An 18,415-nucleotide genomic window follows, 5' to 3' on the forward strand; every position below is an offset into this window, starting at 1 on the left:
CATTTTCTTTTATTATTTAATTTTTTTCAATATTTGCTCATATGGTTATTTACTTCATGGGTTAATGTCACATTTATATATGTATTTAATATTCAACACTATGGGTTTTCATGTTTAACAGTGTGTGTTGGTCCTTCAGTTGACTACAGCGAACCCCAGCGGTTTTTTTGGGTCATTGCATGCACCCTCTCATGAGGGTACAGTTTTATTCTTAGTATTTTACAACCCTTTACGTGATGGCTACAGCCGTCACCAAGAGCACGCAACATAACCATGTAAAGGATAAATTAAAAAACTTAATCATTTGTATTTGCCACAATAAACATGACGTCAATTTTGTTCCAGAAACACAGGATCACAAGGTGGATACGGAAAAGAAGCCTCGCCACTTTGAGCGCGTCAAGTTTACACACATACCGGCGTGCGTGCCTTCAAAATAAAGGCGTATCAATTTTTTTTTTTCACAGATAAAAAAAGTAGTAGCTAATTGCTGAGATGTGAAACCTAACATACTGGGGTGCATGTGATGTATATTCATTACAATGTAAAAATCTTGACTCTATTGGTAAGTGACGACTTAATATCTGCGTTGAGAACATTTGAGGTCTTGAATGAATTATCACGACTTCCGACAGTAGCGTGTTTTACTTTGAAATTCTAACCGGAAGAGGATGTTCTGTATTGGATACTTTGTTCGAACTTGCCTTTAGCTATCACCATTAGCATTTGGGCGTCGTTGCTGTTATTTCTATGATTTAAACGAGTAAATTGGTCGGTTTTAATTCACCGCTGACCGTCCTCGATAGGAATTACACCCAGGATGATTCCTACCGAGGATGCGTCCGCCAGGAAGCGGGAGATAGAGGAGAAACTGAAGCAGGTCAGACATGGCTGCAGAGGAAGGAAGCATCCCAGCCAGCTGTGTTTTCTTACTGTTCATTAATTGTGCTTACATTCCTATATTGTTAATTACAGACAAATAAAATGCCATGTTCTCCCTACATTATGAGAGACGCGAGTCACAGCTTTTCTGTGTATTGTTACAGGAGCAGGAGACGCTGTCATTCATCAGAGAAAACCTGGAGAAGAGTGATCAGCTGACTAAGGGCATGGTATGAATACAAAGCACACACAGACACACGAAGTCTGCTTCATCTTACATTTACTTAAAAAACACATCCACTTCATGAAGTCATAGCTGAAGAATCATTCAGTGTAGTATCAGGTGTATTGGGTTCAGGTCTGTAAACTGGCGTTATGTGGTTTGTAGTTTTCAGCATAAAATAAAGGTTTCACAAATCTGAACCAGGATTTTAACCAGGCCGTGAAGTCTATTTGCCAGTCTGATTGAGGCCATAGGTCATTTGGGTCTACATAATTTGAGTAATTGCAAATTTGTTATAAATTTGTGCCACTGAAGAATGAGCTATGTCGGGTCCTCCATCTTGTGTCTAATTGATCAATTAAGTAACAGTCTGTAGAGTCTCTGAACCAGGTTTAAATTGTTTGAGCTACAACTGGTGGGATGTGGTCTGGTTAGAAAAAAGACATGAAATCTGCAAGCAAAATATGATTTTATTTAATTTTGATTTAAATATCAGGCATGTCTGATAAATACTGTCCAGGCTGTTAAACCTGAGGAAACAGATGTGAGATACCTGGAAGTGTCTCTCTGCATGTGTTCTGATGTGTTTGTCTTGTTGTGGAAGGTCTCCATCCTGTCTTCGTTTGAGAGCCGCCTGATGCAGCTGGAGAACTCCATCATCCCCGTCCACAAACAGACAGAGAACCTGCAGCGGCTGCAGGAGAACGTGGACAAAACTCTGTCCTGCATGGACCACGTCATCAGTTACTACCATGTGGCCAAAGACACCGACAGGATCATCAGAGAGGGGTGAGACTCTGACAGACTTGTCTGGCTGGTAGACTAACGATTGCCTTTTCAGAAATGGTGATGGATTTTGATTTCATACACTGCATTTTTTTTCCCCAGACCGACAGGCAGACTGGATGAGTATCTCGCCTGTATTGCCAAGATTCAGAAAGCTGTGGAATACTTTCAGGACAACAACCCTGACAGCCCTGAACTCAACACAGTGGTACAGTGTTAACTTTAAACATTTCAACTTAATGTTTAGTTTGTTTGTGTTTTTGTGTGATACCTTTACCAATAATAAGGATCTGAAAAGGTCTTCCACCACTGAAAGTCGCACAGTAACACAAACAAATGAACCAGTATTCTCATGTATTAGATTCTTTTTTTGTCATATTTTCCACCAGACATATATGCAGCATATGTCAGCTGATGTACACTCTGGTTTGAATGTAAAGGTTTTATGTGAGCAGGATAAGAACACAAAGAGTCAAAGAGTCCTTGAAAATAGACAAATGTTCCTCCTCTGCAGAAAGCACGTTTTGAGAAGGGTAAAGAGCTGCTGGAGGCTGAGTTCCGCAGCCTGCTGACCCGCTACAGTAAACCCGTTCCCCCCATCCTCATCCTGGACGCCATCAGTGTGGACGAGGAGCTGGAGGTGCAGGAGGAGGTGGTGCTCGAGCACCTGCCTGAAGCCGTGCTGCCAAGACATCATCTGCATCGCCGGCTGGCTGGTGGAATACGGACGAAACCAGGGTACGACTTTATCCGTCAGCTGGTTGTAGTCTGTGCTGATGTGGTCTCTTTGCTGCTCCTTGACCAGATTTCTTTTTCCTTCTATTTCAGTTTCCTCCTTTAGTTTTTCTGTATTTCAGGCGTCACACAGAGAGAAGACTGAGGTTGTTAAGGTGGTCGAATCCGAGGCGTGAAATTTCAGTATTGAGTGTTTTTGTTCTATAATTAGACAGTGGCGATGAGATGCATAGCTGTACATTAATGTTACATATACTATAATCTCCCAGTCAGTCAATAGAGCACCAGCCTTACATGTGCAGAAAGATTCCATTGTAACAGGGTAGTTCTTCTCTGTAGCTTCAGGGTGTCTCAGTATTCGCTGAACTGAGGCCATGGTGAGAATGAAACAGCTGAACGGTGTCCTAGGAACTCACACTTGGAGAAAAGGTCTGTGGCCAAGCTAGTGACACATTCACCAGAGTAGATGGATGGATTAAAGATGAAGAGATAACATTTTTGGTGCTTCTCATGAATGACTGGAATTCTTCAGTCACATCCTGCTGCTGAATTTGATGCCTCAAGATAAATCTGAGGAATCATGAGGTGATTAAAAAAGGTAGGACATAAAACTCTTTCAGGAAAAGGCCAAAACCAACAAATAATATATCTGTGTATCCAAAGCTGTACATGTCGTATTCCGTCGTGCTGCGAAATATTCAATGGAGCACTACATGTGGATTCATCCACTGCTGAAAATAGTTCCAACAAATGCACAGTCGAATTGAGTAACATTTGGTTAAAACTACAGTGTTTTGAAATGACTGAAATTTAAAAAGAGAAAAAAGAAAATATATGTTTGTGATCTTCAAACTGATGTATTGAACTTTTGTCTCCCCAGTAGTGTAATTACTTTTCTTAGCATTCTCCAATGAGGTGAAGCCACTCCACTGGTACTCCGTGTTTGTCCTCGCTGTCGATTGCTCTCTGTTTTGGATTGTAATCCTCACTCTGAATGCAGAGTTTCTTCTTCATCTGGAGTATCAGAAACTTGTCTTGGAGACTTGCTAGGTTTTCCACCATATTACTAGTTGCTGTAACATTGCCTGTCACCACAGTTACTCTCCTACTACAGGTGCACCAGTGCAGGAATGTTGCCACAGACCCGAGATTTAAAACTCTGGTATACTGTGAAGTACAGAGAGATTTACGTGGCACTGCTAAGCTTAAACAGGCATATGTTGACATTTAAAGAAATATAGAAAAACACTGGTGATGAGCATTGTTATATTCCTCCTTTATACACTCTCCTTCTGTCTCCCCTGCAGATTTCATGAACGTCTACTTCCAGATCAGGTCCAACCAGCTGGATCGATCCATCAAAGGCCTCAAGGATCACTTCCGCAAGAACAGCGCCTCCTCCGGGATCCTCTACTCGCCCGCTGTCCAAACCAAACGCAAGGATACGCCCACCAAAAAGGCTCCCAAGAGACCAGGTCAGCAACAGATACGCCTTCTCAAACAAAATCCATTATCACTCCACTTCAGTCTGTAATCACACTCCGGTGCACAAGACCTCTTTAATAGATTAGCCTAACACACGAGCATGATTCTGCATTATTAAATAATGGCACTCTTTCATCACACAACCCTCCACATCTTCATTACATTCACAGTCTGTTGATTAGGTTACCATCCAGCCACATTATTCTGTTTTAAGTATCCTCCACAGTCTCTCTGTAATAATTATCCTATTTGCTACCAGCCCACACTGTGTATCCCTGTGATTTTACAGTCCGCTCTAACTAATCCTTCATCCTTTCCTCTCTCATAATCCCTGTGTTGTGATGACAGTCTACATCCCAGGTAAACACAAAGCTTTAGTGTGTGCCTCGTGCTTGCTGCTGTTCGTCAGATGCCACATTTCACGGCACATGAGAGACAGCATGAGTTTTTTGTTTTGTTTTTTTTCCCCCTCAGTAATGAGAAGTAAGAGTGTAAAAGTGGCATTGGCAGAAGTTTATTTGTTCTCTAGAGAGATGTAGCAGGTTATTTTTAGCATCCACATAGGGCCTCTGGTTTCATGGTGTTGTGTGCTAGTGGGAACTGCAGCGATGGCGTGAGCAAACGACTGAAAAGGTAGAATTAATTAAAAATAATGAGCTGTGTGGGTTGTCCTTGTAACAGCCAAATCGGCTACTGATATCATCTCACTCTGAAACTTGCTCCATCTTTTTAAAAATGAGCAGATGCATCTCCTTTGTCTTCAGAGTCAGCGGTGAGTGGTGTGAATGGGCGTAATGTCAAAATATTTTCAAAATCCTATTCTTGTTCCTCTCACTTTTAAGGTTTCTATCAGAAACTAAATAAGTGGAATGATGCAGTGTTAATTTTATTGAGCTGGAATGCTCAGTGAGCTCAGAAAATACCTGAGAAGGACTATACAAAATAAATCATATATAATATCACTGTTATCTTGATTCATTGCCTGGCTCCAGTCAAATTAGTGTTTAATTTCTGAAGTGGCTTACACCAATCAGCCATAACATTATGACCACTGGTGGATGTCAGGGGCCTCCCCCAGCAGGATAATGTTCCCACCACACCATAAAAACTGCTCAGAAATAGAGCCAAAGCTGTTGACCTGGCCTCCAGACTCCCCAGATCCCAATCTGATTCAGTACCTGTGGGACCTGCCTAATATGCATAGGTCCCCCTCACACTGGCAAAACAGCTCTGACCTGTTGGGGCTTGGACATGGGATCTCTGAAGATCGCCTGTAGTGTCTGGCACCGGGACATTGGCAGCAGATGGGGCCTCCATGGATCTGACTTGTTCTGGATCATCCCACAGATGCTGGGTCAGATCTGGGATCTTAGGAGTCTGGGGGCCAGGTCAACAGCTTTGGCTCTTTGTTCCTGGAGACATTTCTGAGCAGTTTTTATGGTGTGGTGGGAACATTATCCTGCTGGGGGAGGCCCCTGACATTGGGGAGTGTTGTGGTTTGTGACAGTATTTAGGTGGGGGGTGGTATGTGACAAAGTAACGTCCAAATGAATGTCAGGACCAAAGGTTCCTCAGCAGAACATTGCGTCACTTCATCTACCAGTGGTCATAATGTTATATCTGATCGGTGTATGCATCCATTCCAGTTCCCTCACCTGCAAAATAATGATGATGTGATTTTTGAAAATAGATTGTGTGTCTATAAAGTCACGAGAGCAGCAGGAGATGCACTAGAGGAAGGACTGCATCACTCACCTTTAGTAACCTGTAGCTGGAACAGTTTGCTGGTTCAGTGAGTGCTGCTGGTGAGAAGTGCTTTTAACAAGGAGCAAATCATGAATTTATTGGAGTGTTTGTTGAGACTTTGATGAAGAGCTCCCGCTGCTGTGTTACGAGCAGTTCACCAGCATGAAACTAAAGGCTGCAGAGTTTCCACAGTCTTTGTGTAAATTAGTCGATGTGTGTGCAGTGACAGGTTTGTAACAGAGTTGTGTTAGTATTGATCAGAAGAGTCTGTAGCTAATGAACAGCTGATAATCTCGCTCCTCGCACTAATCTGTTTGCACTGTTTAAACGATGAAACAGGCTTTTTGTTGACAGTGTTGCTTGAATTTGAATGAACTCCATCGACATGCGCTCACAGCTTTGGTCTTGTTATTGCTTGTGCTGAAATGCTAGAACAACACAAATAATGATGTTCTTCCAGAGAGTTCAAGAAAATAGTTGAGGACAGATGAAGTGTGGTAGCTGCTGTAATAGATGAGAGAATTTTTTAGCTCCAGTCGTATTCTGTTAAAGCTCCACTACTGAACTTATGTTTGTACTCATGATGATGAACCCAAGAATTCTCACCCAGCTCTAGTGTCACTTTTAACTCACTTACTCTGGTTTTGTGGCACTTTTACTGTGTGCTTCAGTCTCAGCAGCTGTTCTGAGTGTAACCCACTGTACTCTTGTCTGCTCAGCACCAAACACAAAGTTAGAAGCCAGCTGGTAAAATGGAGCAAGCTCAATATGTGATTTCAGCAGTCTGCCTGTTACTGATTATCTATAAAATATCTGAATTATTATAACTGAGATATGCTAGTTACTGAATATATCTATATAATATATCTGATATTATTATAACTGAATATATTATAATATATATATAGAGAGAGAGAGAGAGAGATAGATGTATGTAAAACAGCATGTTGCACCTTTAACAGTATTTTTGTGGTCTTACAGACGTCTGTTGTGTGTATGTTTGCTTGGGACATAATCTGGACAGAAAGTAGACATCTGTGGAATCACAGAAATACCTTTGAAGATACAAACTGCTGCTAGAAAACAATTACAAAATGACATTTAGATTTTTTCCAGTGACGTGGCCAAAAAATCCTATCATGAAATTCTCATATGAGTGGACATGAGTCTGATGCTAATGTTGCTCTGTGTTTTCTGCATGTGTAAAGAGAGGCAACTATTTGCTAACACTTAGGCCTTAAAGTCTCAACAGTAAGTCAGAGGTTTGTGTTTCTCAGCTTGTTGTGCAGTTATTCTGTTCCAAGTGTCAAACAAAACAAACACTAATCAATGAAGCAGCTTTAAGTGTGCAATATGTTCACTAACTCACTAACCAAGCTGAAATATTCTGTTTTTAATCCTGAGAATATGAATGTACTGTAGATGTTTGCCTGTTTAAACCATGTAACAAACTGTGATGATAATATTAGTGACATTAATTCTGGATATGACTGTTAACTGTATGAATTGTGATGGCTGTTTTATGTTTATCACTGACCTAACCAGTTTATTCTGCTCTTACATTACCCAGGGCACTGTGTGTTTCAGCACATGTGCCCCAGTGTAGCTGTAGTCTGCTCTGTCTCTCACCTGGTCTCCCTGTTGTGTAGCTGTGGTGCTAGGCGGTGCCCCCACCCTCCTCCATAGATATAAACCTCTGCTGGCTGTCTCGGTGGTGGAGGGATGTGGTGTCTATGTTTCATCACTCACTTCCTAGCTCTCCCTTTTCCTCTTCTCTCTTTCATCTTCTGTTTCTTGGCTGTCTGGACCTCGCTGACTCTCCCCCTCCCCCCTCACTACTCCTCCTCTTCTGGACTCTGTCTCTGTGTTTATGGGACCAGGGACCATTCGCAAGGCTCAGAACCTTCTGAAACAGTACTCACAGCATGGGCTGGATGGGAAAAAGGGGGGCTCTAACCTCACTCCTTTGGAAGGTAACGCACCTCTGTCTTCTCTTCGGTGTCTGTTTCTCTCTCCTCGCTGACAGTGTACTGGTGTTACTTGTGTTGTGCTTCACTGTTGTTCAGTTAGAGCAACAGGCAAAGTGAAACCTCCCAACAACAGTCACAACAGCTTTTAGACACTGCAGGTTCTTATTAAAACTTCAGTTATATTGAATAAGGCCAGATCTACCTCTCAGTAGATTCATCCACTGTTAAACAAGTATTTCAACAATGTGCTAATCATTTCTGGATCTGCTCTGTCATTTTCTCTCTGTGGATAAATATACAGTAAATAATATACAGTTTTTATGACAGCAAGATTAGGTATTCCCAGCAGAGCTTAAAAAAGCACTGGAGAAAGTATTTCCATTATATTTAACAAAGACAATAGACATCAGTTTTTAGAGTAAATACCCCAGAATCAAAAAGCAGTGGTTAAAAATCCATCATTTATACTGGATGTCACTTGAAGGAAAAATCTTTTTGCAGCACTCATTAAAAATACAACACAACTGCAGTATAATAAATACAGACATAAACTGAGTCTGCAACAAAAGAATGTGAACAACTGTGCTAGCATTATTATTCTGCAACTGGAATAAAATAAGAAAGCCTTCATTTTAGTATGTTATAATCAAGATTATCACACAAATATATTTTTGATTAATTGTCTAGTCCCCATTTAAATTTCCAGTCCAAGGTGATGTCTTTGTGTCGCTGAGTTTAAACTGATTGTATCTTGTGCTTTACCCGTTAGCATGTGGATGACACAAAGTCTTGCTGTTCCACTGATTGGCAGCTGGTGGCGGTAATGTAGTAACGTACCAGCAAAGGCACCAAAGAAGAAAACAGCAAGTCAGCAAACACTGACGTCAACATCAGATCATTCTCCAAATTAGACCTGAAAATGTTTTTAAGAGGAAGAAAGTGCATTTGACACATTTGTTAAGCTTCAAGGATACAGACAGGAATATCCTTTTGGAGGTTTGAAATGTAAGAAAATTGAGCTGACCGGGCTTGTTACAAGGAATTCAGTAGACCAGTGTCAGAGTGTGTGAGGAGGGAATTTATCTGGAAGAACTGTGGTGAATTAAAAGCTGTTGTGATGTTTTTGTTGAAGCAGGTTTCTGTCTTGTAGTTGTAACACACACTGACTAACTTTAGATTCGAGTCACACGCACAAAACAAACCTCTCTGGGGGCTTCAGCCTCCCCCCAGCTGACCTCAGTGGGTGTGCCCTGCTTCCTCCCCTCCTCCCCTCTTCTGGTGCTTGGTGGTGGTTGGTGCAGCTGTTCCAGGTTCAGGTTTGTCCCCCCTTCCCTCTGGTCTAGTCACGACCCCGGTGGTTTGACTAGACCTGTTTCCCTGTTGCCCCACCCCACCCACCAGGTTACGATCATGACCTGCGGGTCAAACACCACTCTGATGCCCTGACCGAGAAGCATGGGGCCACCACAGGTGAGTGACGGGCACGTGTGGGACAGAGAAGGAACATTACCCAAAACAAGGCTGATAAGAAAGGTGTCATTTTATATAAAAGTCTCACCTGCTGCAGCTTTAACACGTCTCATTCCCTTTATAGTCACAGCCTGCAGCATAACACATAGTCTGGAGATTAATACCCTCATGTGAATACATACACTGACTCAGTAACTGCTTTTTAGCTGCCAGCCACAGCACCAGAACTCATGTCTTATGTCAGAATCCTTTGGTTCTGTGGCTGACTCGATGTTTCCTCGTGTACCTCTCAGGGAAGGACGATGTCCTGGACATCGAGATCGACTCCTACATCCACTGTATCAGTGCCTTTGTCAAACTGGCTCAAAGCGAGTACGCACTCCTGACAGAAATCATCCCGGAGCACCATCAGAAGAAGACGTTTGACTCCCTCATTCAGGTCAGATACTCGCCATCAAGTGACGCTAGAGCCCGAGGTTTCCAGTGTTCCCAAGTCTGACTTGTTGAAAAGAGTTGATCAGATTCTGTTAAAGCAACAAAATGTGACTTGCCAAGCAACATTTACAAGGTATGGCTATTACATAAGGAGACTAATGCTGTAATACAATCTTACTGAACATAAACATTTTTCAGTGTCTTTCTCCTTCAACATCCTCCCCCTCTGCATCAACACAGCGCTGCATTCAGGTCTTCCACTGATCAGAGCAGTGCAGTAGGTCTTCTTCAGTTGTCTCAGAACCTCTGTGGTTCTTTTCTTAACTTCTGACACAGACTCAGAACGTGTTCCTTTGAGCACAGATTTGATCTTAGGAAAAAGGAAGAAGTCACACAGTTTTTTGGGAAACTGCTTTACCAAGAGCTCAACAGCTAATCATTTTCTGACACCTTAGCAAAAACATGCACTTCAATCAGTAGCTGCAGTGAACTAAAGACGTCGCTTATAGGAAACTTACAGCAGTTTGTGTGTGAATGCCCAACCTTTAATATACAACACTCAGTGTGACTGTGAACCATGTGGTTTTATCCTCATAAGCACAGTCTCATTATTTAATAGCCATACCTCGTACACGTCTGAATGTATATTATCCCAGCTTCTAGAGCAGGAAGTGTTGTTGCTGTAACAAACACAACAAACACATCTTTCTTTCATTCTTGACACTTTAGAAAGTTTCAGTGTAACAACATGTAAGCTGTCACAGGCAAGTGTGAGAGTTTATTCTTCACCTTTATTGACATCAACATAGAGCAGGTGGTTTGTGGTCAGATGCTGTTTAAAAAGATCAATTGAATCAATTCAGATCAATTCAATCTTCCAGTTATGTTCATTAGGTGTCTGCAAACGTTAAGCAGAAACAATTGCCATGCAAAAAAAACCAACATATCCTTCCATTTGAGAAGCTGAAAACAAAATATTATTTGCTTATCAAAGTAGTAACAGATTGATTTTCTGTTGACCAGTAAATGGACGAGTTATTGCAGAACTGATGGGGATAATTGCAAAAGACATAAAAGAAAAGGTTTTAGAGAAAATGCTACGGGCAACAGACGAGAGAAAGTTGCCAAATAAGTTACTTCCTCTTTCCTCTGCACCGTTGTGTCGACATCAGTTTCATTATGTCCTTTGTCCACAGGAGGCGCTGGACAACCTGATGCTGGAGGGAGACAACATTGTGTCTGCAGCTCGCAGGGCCATAATGCGTCACGACTACTCCGCTGTCCTTACCATCTTCCCCATCCTGAGACACCTGAAAATGAACAAGTCTGAGTTTGACGCAACACTACAGGTCTCCATCAGTGACGTCTCAGTATTTGCACAGCGTTGTTTTATGTAGGAGTGAGAGAACATGGCGCATAGCAATAGGCTTATATTTCATTTGTGGAGTTAAATGTATTTGTCTTTGTGTGCAGGGAACAGCAGCGAGCACCAAGAACAAGCTGCCTACTCTCATCACATCTATGGAGACGATTGGAGCCAAAGCTCTGGAGGAGTTTGCAGACAGCATTAAGGCGAGAAACTTGAATTTAAATCTCTGTCATCACTCAAGTGATAATCATTAAAACATTATTCATTGAATTCTCTCCTGTCTAACCACAGAATGACCCGGATAAAGAGTACAACATGCCCAAAGATGGAACAGTCCACGAACTGACCAGCAACGTAAGCTAACCCTCACTTACCTCCATACTCTGTGCTCTGTCTGCACTTGAAACTCAACACCTGTCCACAAGGATTTTGCTGTTTGTCTGTCTCTGGGGATCCAGGTGGTCTCCATGGGAACGGCTAACAGCGCTGAGTCTGTTTAATGAATAAGCTGAGGTGATGCTTACCTTGACCTCTCTCCTGCAGGCCATCCTGTTCCTGCAGCAGCTGCTGGACTTCCATGAGACAGCTGGAGCCATGCTGGCCTCACAAGGTACAGTCACAGTCACAGCTTAGACTTCCTGCTGCCTCGCTATGCTGGTAAAGTGCCGTCTCCTGTGGTGCAGTGGTACCTGTCAGATGTCTATGATCTAACCTAACATTACAGCACAACCTGGAACATTTAGTGTAGGTCCTCCATTAACCTTCATGTAACTCATAACTGCTCTTTCAGTATTTGGACAGTGGTATTTTTTCTTTCTTTGGCACCTTTCTTCAGGACATTTGATTTAAAGTGCTGACTTTTAAGCTTTAATCTGAGGCTGTTCACACCCACAGTGAGTGATGAGTGTAGGACTTGTAAGCCCTTTTTATACACAGTCCCAAATCTTAGGACAAAGCAGCAGGACAGTGATCATCATCAATCAAAAGCTACCAGGACATTTTTAAGGCCAGTCAGAGGAGTGTTTGGTATCGCTTTATTATACAGGCCTCATATTTTCCCTCAATTTCCTAGATTGGAACAGATATTTGTAAATTGTTGGGAAGTCTCCTGGACAGAGCAGAGTTTGTAATGTGGTGCTACTGTAGAAAAGATGGAGACTGTTTGAAATAGTTAAAACTTCAGCTAATTAACACTAAATAATAAATGAATGATAACGTTGCTGCTTAACTGATGGATGTGTAATAAGTTCACCATATAAACTTTATGAGGTGATAGGTCATATGAATGTCAGTGTTAGTATTTATAGGATGTTGCTCTTGCAGCCACAAAATCATCTATTGTTGCTTTAAGCTCAGTCAGAGCACTGAGGGACAAGAAAGAAATGTATCACTGTCCACATCCTGTATTTGTGTGTCATCAGTCCAGATAAGCTCTATATGAGTAGATAGGTGATGTAAGAGGTGAACAAATGATCTTTAAATATAGAAAATGATCACATGGACTCACACGTGTTTGTTTAGACCTCATTCACAAGCTGTGTCTCAGTAACACCAGTTCACCACTGCCAGTGTTCCAAGTATCTCCCCTCACACATTCTGTACCTTTAACTTCCTCTGAGCACCCCCCCCCCCTTCATTTTCCTCTTCTCACCATGTGCAGCCTCAGATTGCTTTTCTCTTCTTTCAGTGACACACTTCTGTCCAGCATGTGATCAGATTCAGGGGCTGTGCATCATGTTTATTCATTTGTTTGTAATAAATTAGATTTGTTAATCCAGTCACCTCACATTTGGGGGGTTGTAAATCAGCATGAGGTCTCTGGCTCCCTCCTGTTCCCTGTTGATTGCAGCTTTACTTTCCTTCCTTTCCATTATCCGACTCTCCTCAAACCCTCGCTGCCTGGCTGATGACTGTTTGCTTACTTGGCTTACTCTGCACTAACAAATCTTTTCTAACCTTTTTGCACTTGTGCCTCTTTCTCTTTCTCTTCTCTTTTGCCTTGCCTCGGCCCTTTTTAGTACTGGGGGACACTTACAATATCCCTTTAGACCCCCGAGGTAAGCAAAAGCCCGTGTGCAGGCCCCTGAGAAGTCTGACGATGTTTTATTGCTTCTGTTTTCATGTTTGCTCTTGAAATTGTAATTGTAGCTAATTACTGCGTCAGAAGAACATGAGACGAGACACTGGGCTCTGATGTGCATGTGCTGAAGTGCAGGTTGAAAAAAAAAGTACTTCCACTGTAACTAATAATAATCTTCAAGAGGAGAGTTTTAGTGGAGATGTAGACATCTTAATCTAAACAGGAAGTAAAAGAAGTGTTAAAAGATTAAATGAAGTAAAACTGACACACCTTCTGTATCTTCTCCAGAGACAAGTTCAGCAACTAGCTACACCTCTGATTTCAACAAAAGGCTCCTCAGCACTTATATATGTAAGTACACAAGAACTCCATTTCATGTGCTCCACCTTTTTACTGTTGAATGTCCATGTTTTGTGTTTCTGTGAACTGATGGGTGGCTTTGTTGTTTCAGGTAAGGTGTTGGGCAACCTGCAGCTGAACTTACTCAGTAAATCCAAAGTGTATGAGGATTCAGCTCTGAGCGCCATTTTCCTTCACAACAACTACAACTACATCCTCAAGTCTCTGGAGAAGTGAGTGTGATTTTCTCTGTGTTGTTCATTGTCCTGTCATCACAGCAGCTTTGGCAAATCAAGACTCATCTCAATGAATCAGAATCCTTTAGGACATATATTTATTACCATTGATATGATGATTTACTGGTTCACAACACAAATGAAAAAATAGACATAAATTTGTAGTTGTAATTTACAAATGAACAGTTAAGGACCATACCAGTGTTTTTGTAGGTTTTAGCTGCTCAGCTTTAGCTTTAACAAAAAATATATTTAGAGCCGTTTCTCAAGCAAAAACACAAAGTATTCTCTGATATCAGCTTTTGATCCCTGTGTCTGCTTTATGTAATGACATATAATTGAAAAGTGAATTATTTGGGGGTATTTGGACTTTTGGTTGAACAAAACGAGACATTTGAAGATGATTTGGCTCAGTGAAGTTGTGCATTTGTGATGTTATGTTGACTAAACAATTAAGCTAAAAAAAGAAATGGCAGATTCATTGATAATGAAAGTAGCAACTCTGGTTCTTTAAGCTGAGTAGATAAATCTGTGGTACAGATACATATCTGACTGTTCAGTCTCATCTGTAAATGTCTTCAGGTCTGAGCTGATCCAGCTGGTGACAGTGACCCAGAAGGTGGCTGAGCGTTCGTACAGAGAGCTGATTGAGCAGCAGATCCAGATGTACCAGCGCAGGTAAACTCAGACATGTTAAAAATGAACCCACACATGCCTCATGTCTTTCACACCTGTGTTTTAACCTAATGTATTTCACTGTGTCGTAGCTGGGTGAAAGTCACAGAGCACCTGACAGACAGGAACATGCCCGTCTTCCAACCTGGCACCAAGGTCAGAACTTTATTATCTTTCATTCTTGGAGAACAGCAAACACTTCACCAACTTTGGTACAGACGTGTCAACTTCAACACACCTGTATGAGTTTTGGCACTGATGAAAAGTTTATACTGTGCCAGTTCAGCAGAGGCCCAGTGAGGGCTACAGGTCAACCCCAACACAGACTTACTGCTGATGATAGTCTGGGACACAGCGTTCCATCAGCTTGATGTTTATTCACAAATTCTAGCTCAAATAGTTTGATACTGTCAAATCTAATTTATATCTGTATGACAGTCTTATAGTTTCCAATAGGATGAGATAAATTCAATTAAGTCTCAGAATTTTTACATTCTTTCACCCTTATGAATCCAAAAACACAGATCTGACAAACAGAGGACACAGTAACATTTTAACATGATCGCGTTCTCTGAGAATCTTGTTGCCTTTTGTCGTCAATGTGTCTGAGTTTTGTATGAAATTTCTAACTGAAGTCTTGTTGTCCTCCAGCTGAAAGATAAAGAACGACAGGTGATCAAAGACAAGTTCAAGGTGAGATCACTTTTGGCACCACATATTCAAATCTCTCTCCACATACCAGAGCCTGTAAAAATCTACACTGTTGTAGCATAAACATGACCTCTCACATGTCTCTCTCCTGGCTGCCTCTCAGGGATTTAATGATGGTTTGGAGGAGTTGTGTAAGATCCAGAAGGGCTGGGCCATCCCAGACAAAGAGCAGCGAGACTTTATCCGACAGGCTCAGAAGAAGGTGGTGTCGGATGCTTACAGAGCGTTCCTGCAGAGGTGAGAGAAACATCACGCACACACAATTAACAAATCAGGAGTCGGGTTCTTGCATTTATCTGCAACTTATCTGATCAACTGAAAATTGGCAACTGTGATAGTTTAATAAGCATTTAAGTCATTTATCAAGCTATTTGATGAACTGATTTTTCTTTGGTTTCAACTCCTCCAATGAAAGAATTGAGGGATTTTTCTGTGATATACATCATTGGCAAGTCAAGTCAATTTTATTGATATAGCGCCAATTCACAACAGAAGTTATCTTAAGGCACTGTACATATAGACCGAACTCTTTATCTTATAAAATTTACAGAGAGAAACCTAACAGATCCACCATGAGCAGCACTAGGTGACTGTGGAGAGGAAAAACCTCCTTTTAAGAGGCAGAACCCTCGAGCAGAACCAGACTCAGGGGGGGCGAAACTGAATAACTGAGTTTTAGACTAAACGTTTAAAACATCATGATTTGTTTGGCGTTGAATAGACCATTATCATCAAATTAATCAACAATGATTAGTTACAGCCCTAATGTTACATTCATTAACATCATATGTTGCTGGCACTGAGTGTAAGATCTTTCTTTCAAATTATTCAAATAATAATGAAGTTATAATGATATAGTTTTATTTGGGATATTGGTGCTAAGATACACTGCTATTTCTCACCATGTGGGGGCACTACAGTTGGATATTTTCAAATGGAGATATTACCATTAAGTAATGATAAAGGTCATTATCAATTTAACTAATTTAAATTAATTATATTTTTATCCTAATGTTTTATTTTCTCTTAATTGAAATATTCAGTTTACTGTCCTTAAATGAGAAGCTGGAACCAGAGAAGAAAGTCAAAGTATAAATATGTACAAATACAAAGGTGTGTTAAAAACGTTAGAAATCCATTTTAACAATTTGAGACTGATATATAAAGTACTCTCTGTTAATTCAAGCCTGGTTTGGTACGGTCTGGTTTTTTGATATTACCACAGAGGGGTGCTAAAGTTGCACATTTTAAAAATCTGCAGACAATAGAATTAAGGACTCCTCAGCAAACAGGGTTAGGGTTAGGGTTACTAATCTATTTTCTACTGTAGTGTTAAATGACTTTTATGTAAGGGAGGAAGGCTGCATTCAAATCATTATTGTTTTTACATTTACTCGACAGGAGTGTGCAGCAATATGAGGCAAATAATGAGGGAGTGGAGGAGATGAATTAAAGCAGTGCACTAAAAGCTCATAGTAAGTGCTAGCTTGACATGTTAGGTTAAGGTGTTAGGAGGGTTGAAGGATTTGGAGAGGTTGGTAACATTCAACCCTTTGGTAACAATAAATAGACTAGCAAGAGGCTTTTGTTTAAAAAATACCAAGTGAAAACACAATGTGTCTCACTAATCTCTCTTAAGCTGGTAACTTCATTTTACCTGAGTTGGCCTCATAACAGAGATATTAGCTTTGTTAACAGTGTGTTAAGGAATTGGCTTGGGTAAACAAAGTAGCATGTCTTTCAAAGGCCAGCTCAGGTAAAATGAAGATACCAGGTTAAGAGAAAGGTTAGTTAGTTGGATGTAAGCTACACAGTCCTGTGCTCAGCTGTATTATCTTTTTTTTTTTTTTTTTGTAAAATTTGCTGACAGACTTTGTGTCGATACCCGTTGGTGTGAACTTACTTGGTTTTAAATCCTAAGGCGGGCTCCTACGTTGTTCAGTTGTTGAGCGCAGGCCTCTGCTTCTGTGGAAAAAAAGCCATGTGGCGTTACTCTCCATTTTGAATGTGCTGACGCCCCTTAAGTACAATCAGAGTTTTAGAACCAAGATGTTAGATTTTGTCCTTACTTCAGTTGAGTTACAGGTCTTCACTTGCGGGGAACTTTTCGCAGCAGCTGCTCAAAGTCAGGATTAATTACATGCAGCCAGGTAGGCCCAATGAAACAGCAGCGCCATGGGATTTGGGGGCGTGACCTAATTCACTCTCGCCTACACCAACGGGCCAACACTTGCAGCATAGTGCACAATGAATGTGCTTTCAGTAATATCTGAGAATGACATGACAGCAAAATATGTGATGGACCAGGCGCACCCAAACCTTAGCATACAACTGTCTGCACTCCGCTGCCAGTTTGCTAGGTACAATTATACAACTAATGCACTTTCTGTTTCTGTTATTTTGTCCACCCCATTTAAATCAGTGAGGGTAGGTTAAATAACAGAAACACCTTCTCTTTATAAAACAGTACTGTTCAACTACATCACAAACAGTTGAATCACAGGAATAACAACTGAAGCTTTCTAACCAACGTGTGCTAGCCGATCAGAACTGTCTGCAGTCTGATTCCCTTCACACTAACTAATGCCTCCTTCTTTTGTGTTTCCTCTAGATGCGCCAACATCTCTTTCACCAAGAACCCTGAGAAGTATCACAAGTATCGACCGGAGGAGGTGGAGGAGATGATTGAGAGGCTGTTTGACACGTCTGCCTGAGCTGCACTTTGATCAGCCCCAACTCGTGTTCCGCGCACACTGCACACAGTAACAACAAGCTCCTTTAACAGAAGACACACTCAACCTCTCCTCACACTACCGTCAACCCTCGTTGTGTCTGATTAATGTTTTGTACAGAAATATGAACATGATGTATTTATGTAATTTAGCCGTTCCAGCTTCGCATTTCAAACAAATAAAGGGAACTCTGAATGAGCTGGAGACGTAATTTGTTTTGCTGACACCGTTTACACAACAGCACAGACCAGAGAAGGTAATCAGCCCAGCCTACTGACATGAAAAATAACAGACGTGAACATCAAGCAGCATCTCTCATTTGTTACCCAACGCTAAATTACTGCAAATTCATCTTTTGTCAGTTTAGTTAAATATACCATGAATTGCTTACTGCCACATAAGAGCTTTTGTTTGAATAAGCTGCTGCTGCTCCCCATACCCCTTTGCAGAAAACACATCATTAGAGCTGGGAGCAGATTATGTGCATCCTAATGAGCACTGAAGTGCTTTCTATGGGACTAACAGACACTCCTCAGGAAGA

General features: G+C 41.3%; 1 protein-coding gene across 1 annotated transcript; it reads left to right on the forward strand.

The window, feature by feature from the left end:
* Window positions 1–679: 679 nt before the first annotated feature.
* exoc7 (exocyst complex component 7) lies at window positions 680–18,072 on the forward strand. Its single transcript, XM_018689456.2, is given in 22 exon segments — window positions 680–880; window positions 1,047–1,112; window positions 1,710–1,894; window positions 1,994–2,099; window positions 2,406–2,576; window positions 2,578–2,629; window positions 3,934–4,101; window positions 4,460–4,471; window positions 7,738–7,830; window positions 9,591–9,736; window positions 10,929–11,081; window positions 11,206–11,304; window positions 11,393–11,455; window positions 11,645–11,711; window positions 13,120–13,158; window positions 13,470–13,532; window positions 13,633–13,753; window positions 14,339–14,434; window positions 14,524–14,587; window positions 15,083–15,124; window positions 15,246–15,379; window positions 17,754–18,072. Coding segments are annotated over 22 exon segments (2,103 nt in total). The 5' UTR covers window positions 680–820; the 3' UTR covers window positions 17,857–18,072.
* The last annotated feature ends 343 nt before the right edge of the window (window positions 18,073–18,415 follow it).

This window comes from Lates calcarifer, linkage group LG23, assembly GCF_001640805.2.
Source record: "Lates calcarifer isolate ASB-BC8 linkage group LG23, TLL_Latcal_v3, whole genome shotgun sequence".
Taxonomy (NCBI): Eukaryota; Metazoa; Chordata; class Actinopteri; family Centropomidae; genus Lates; species Lates calcarifer.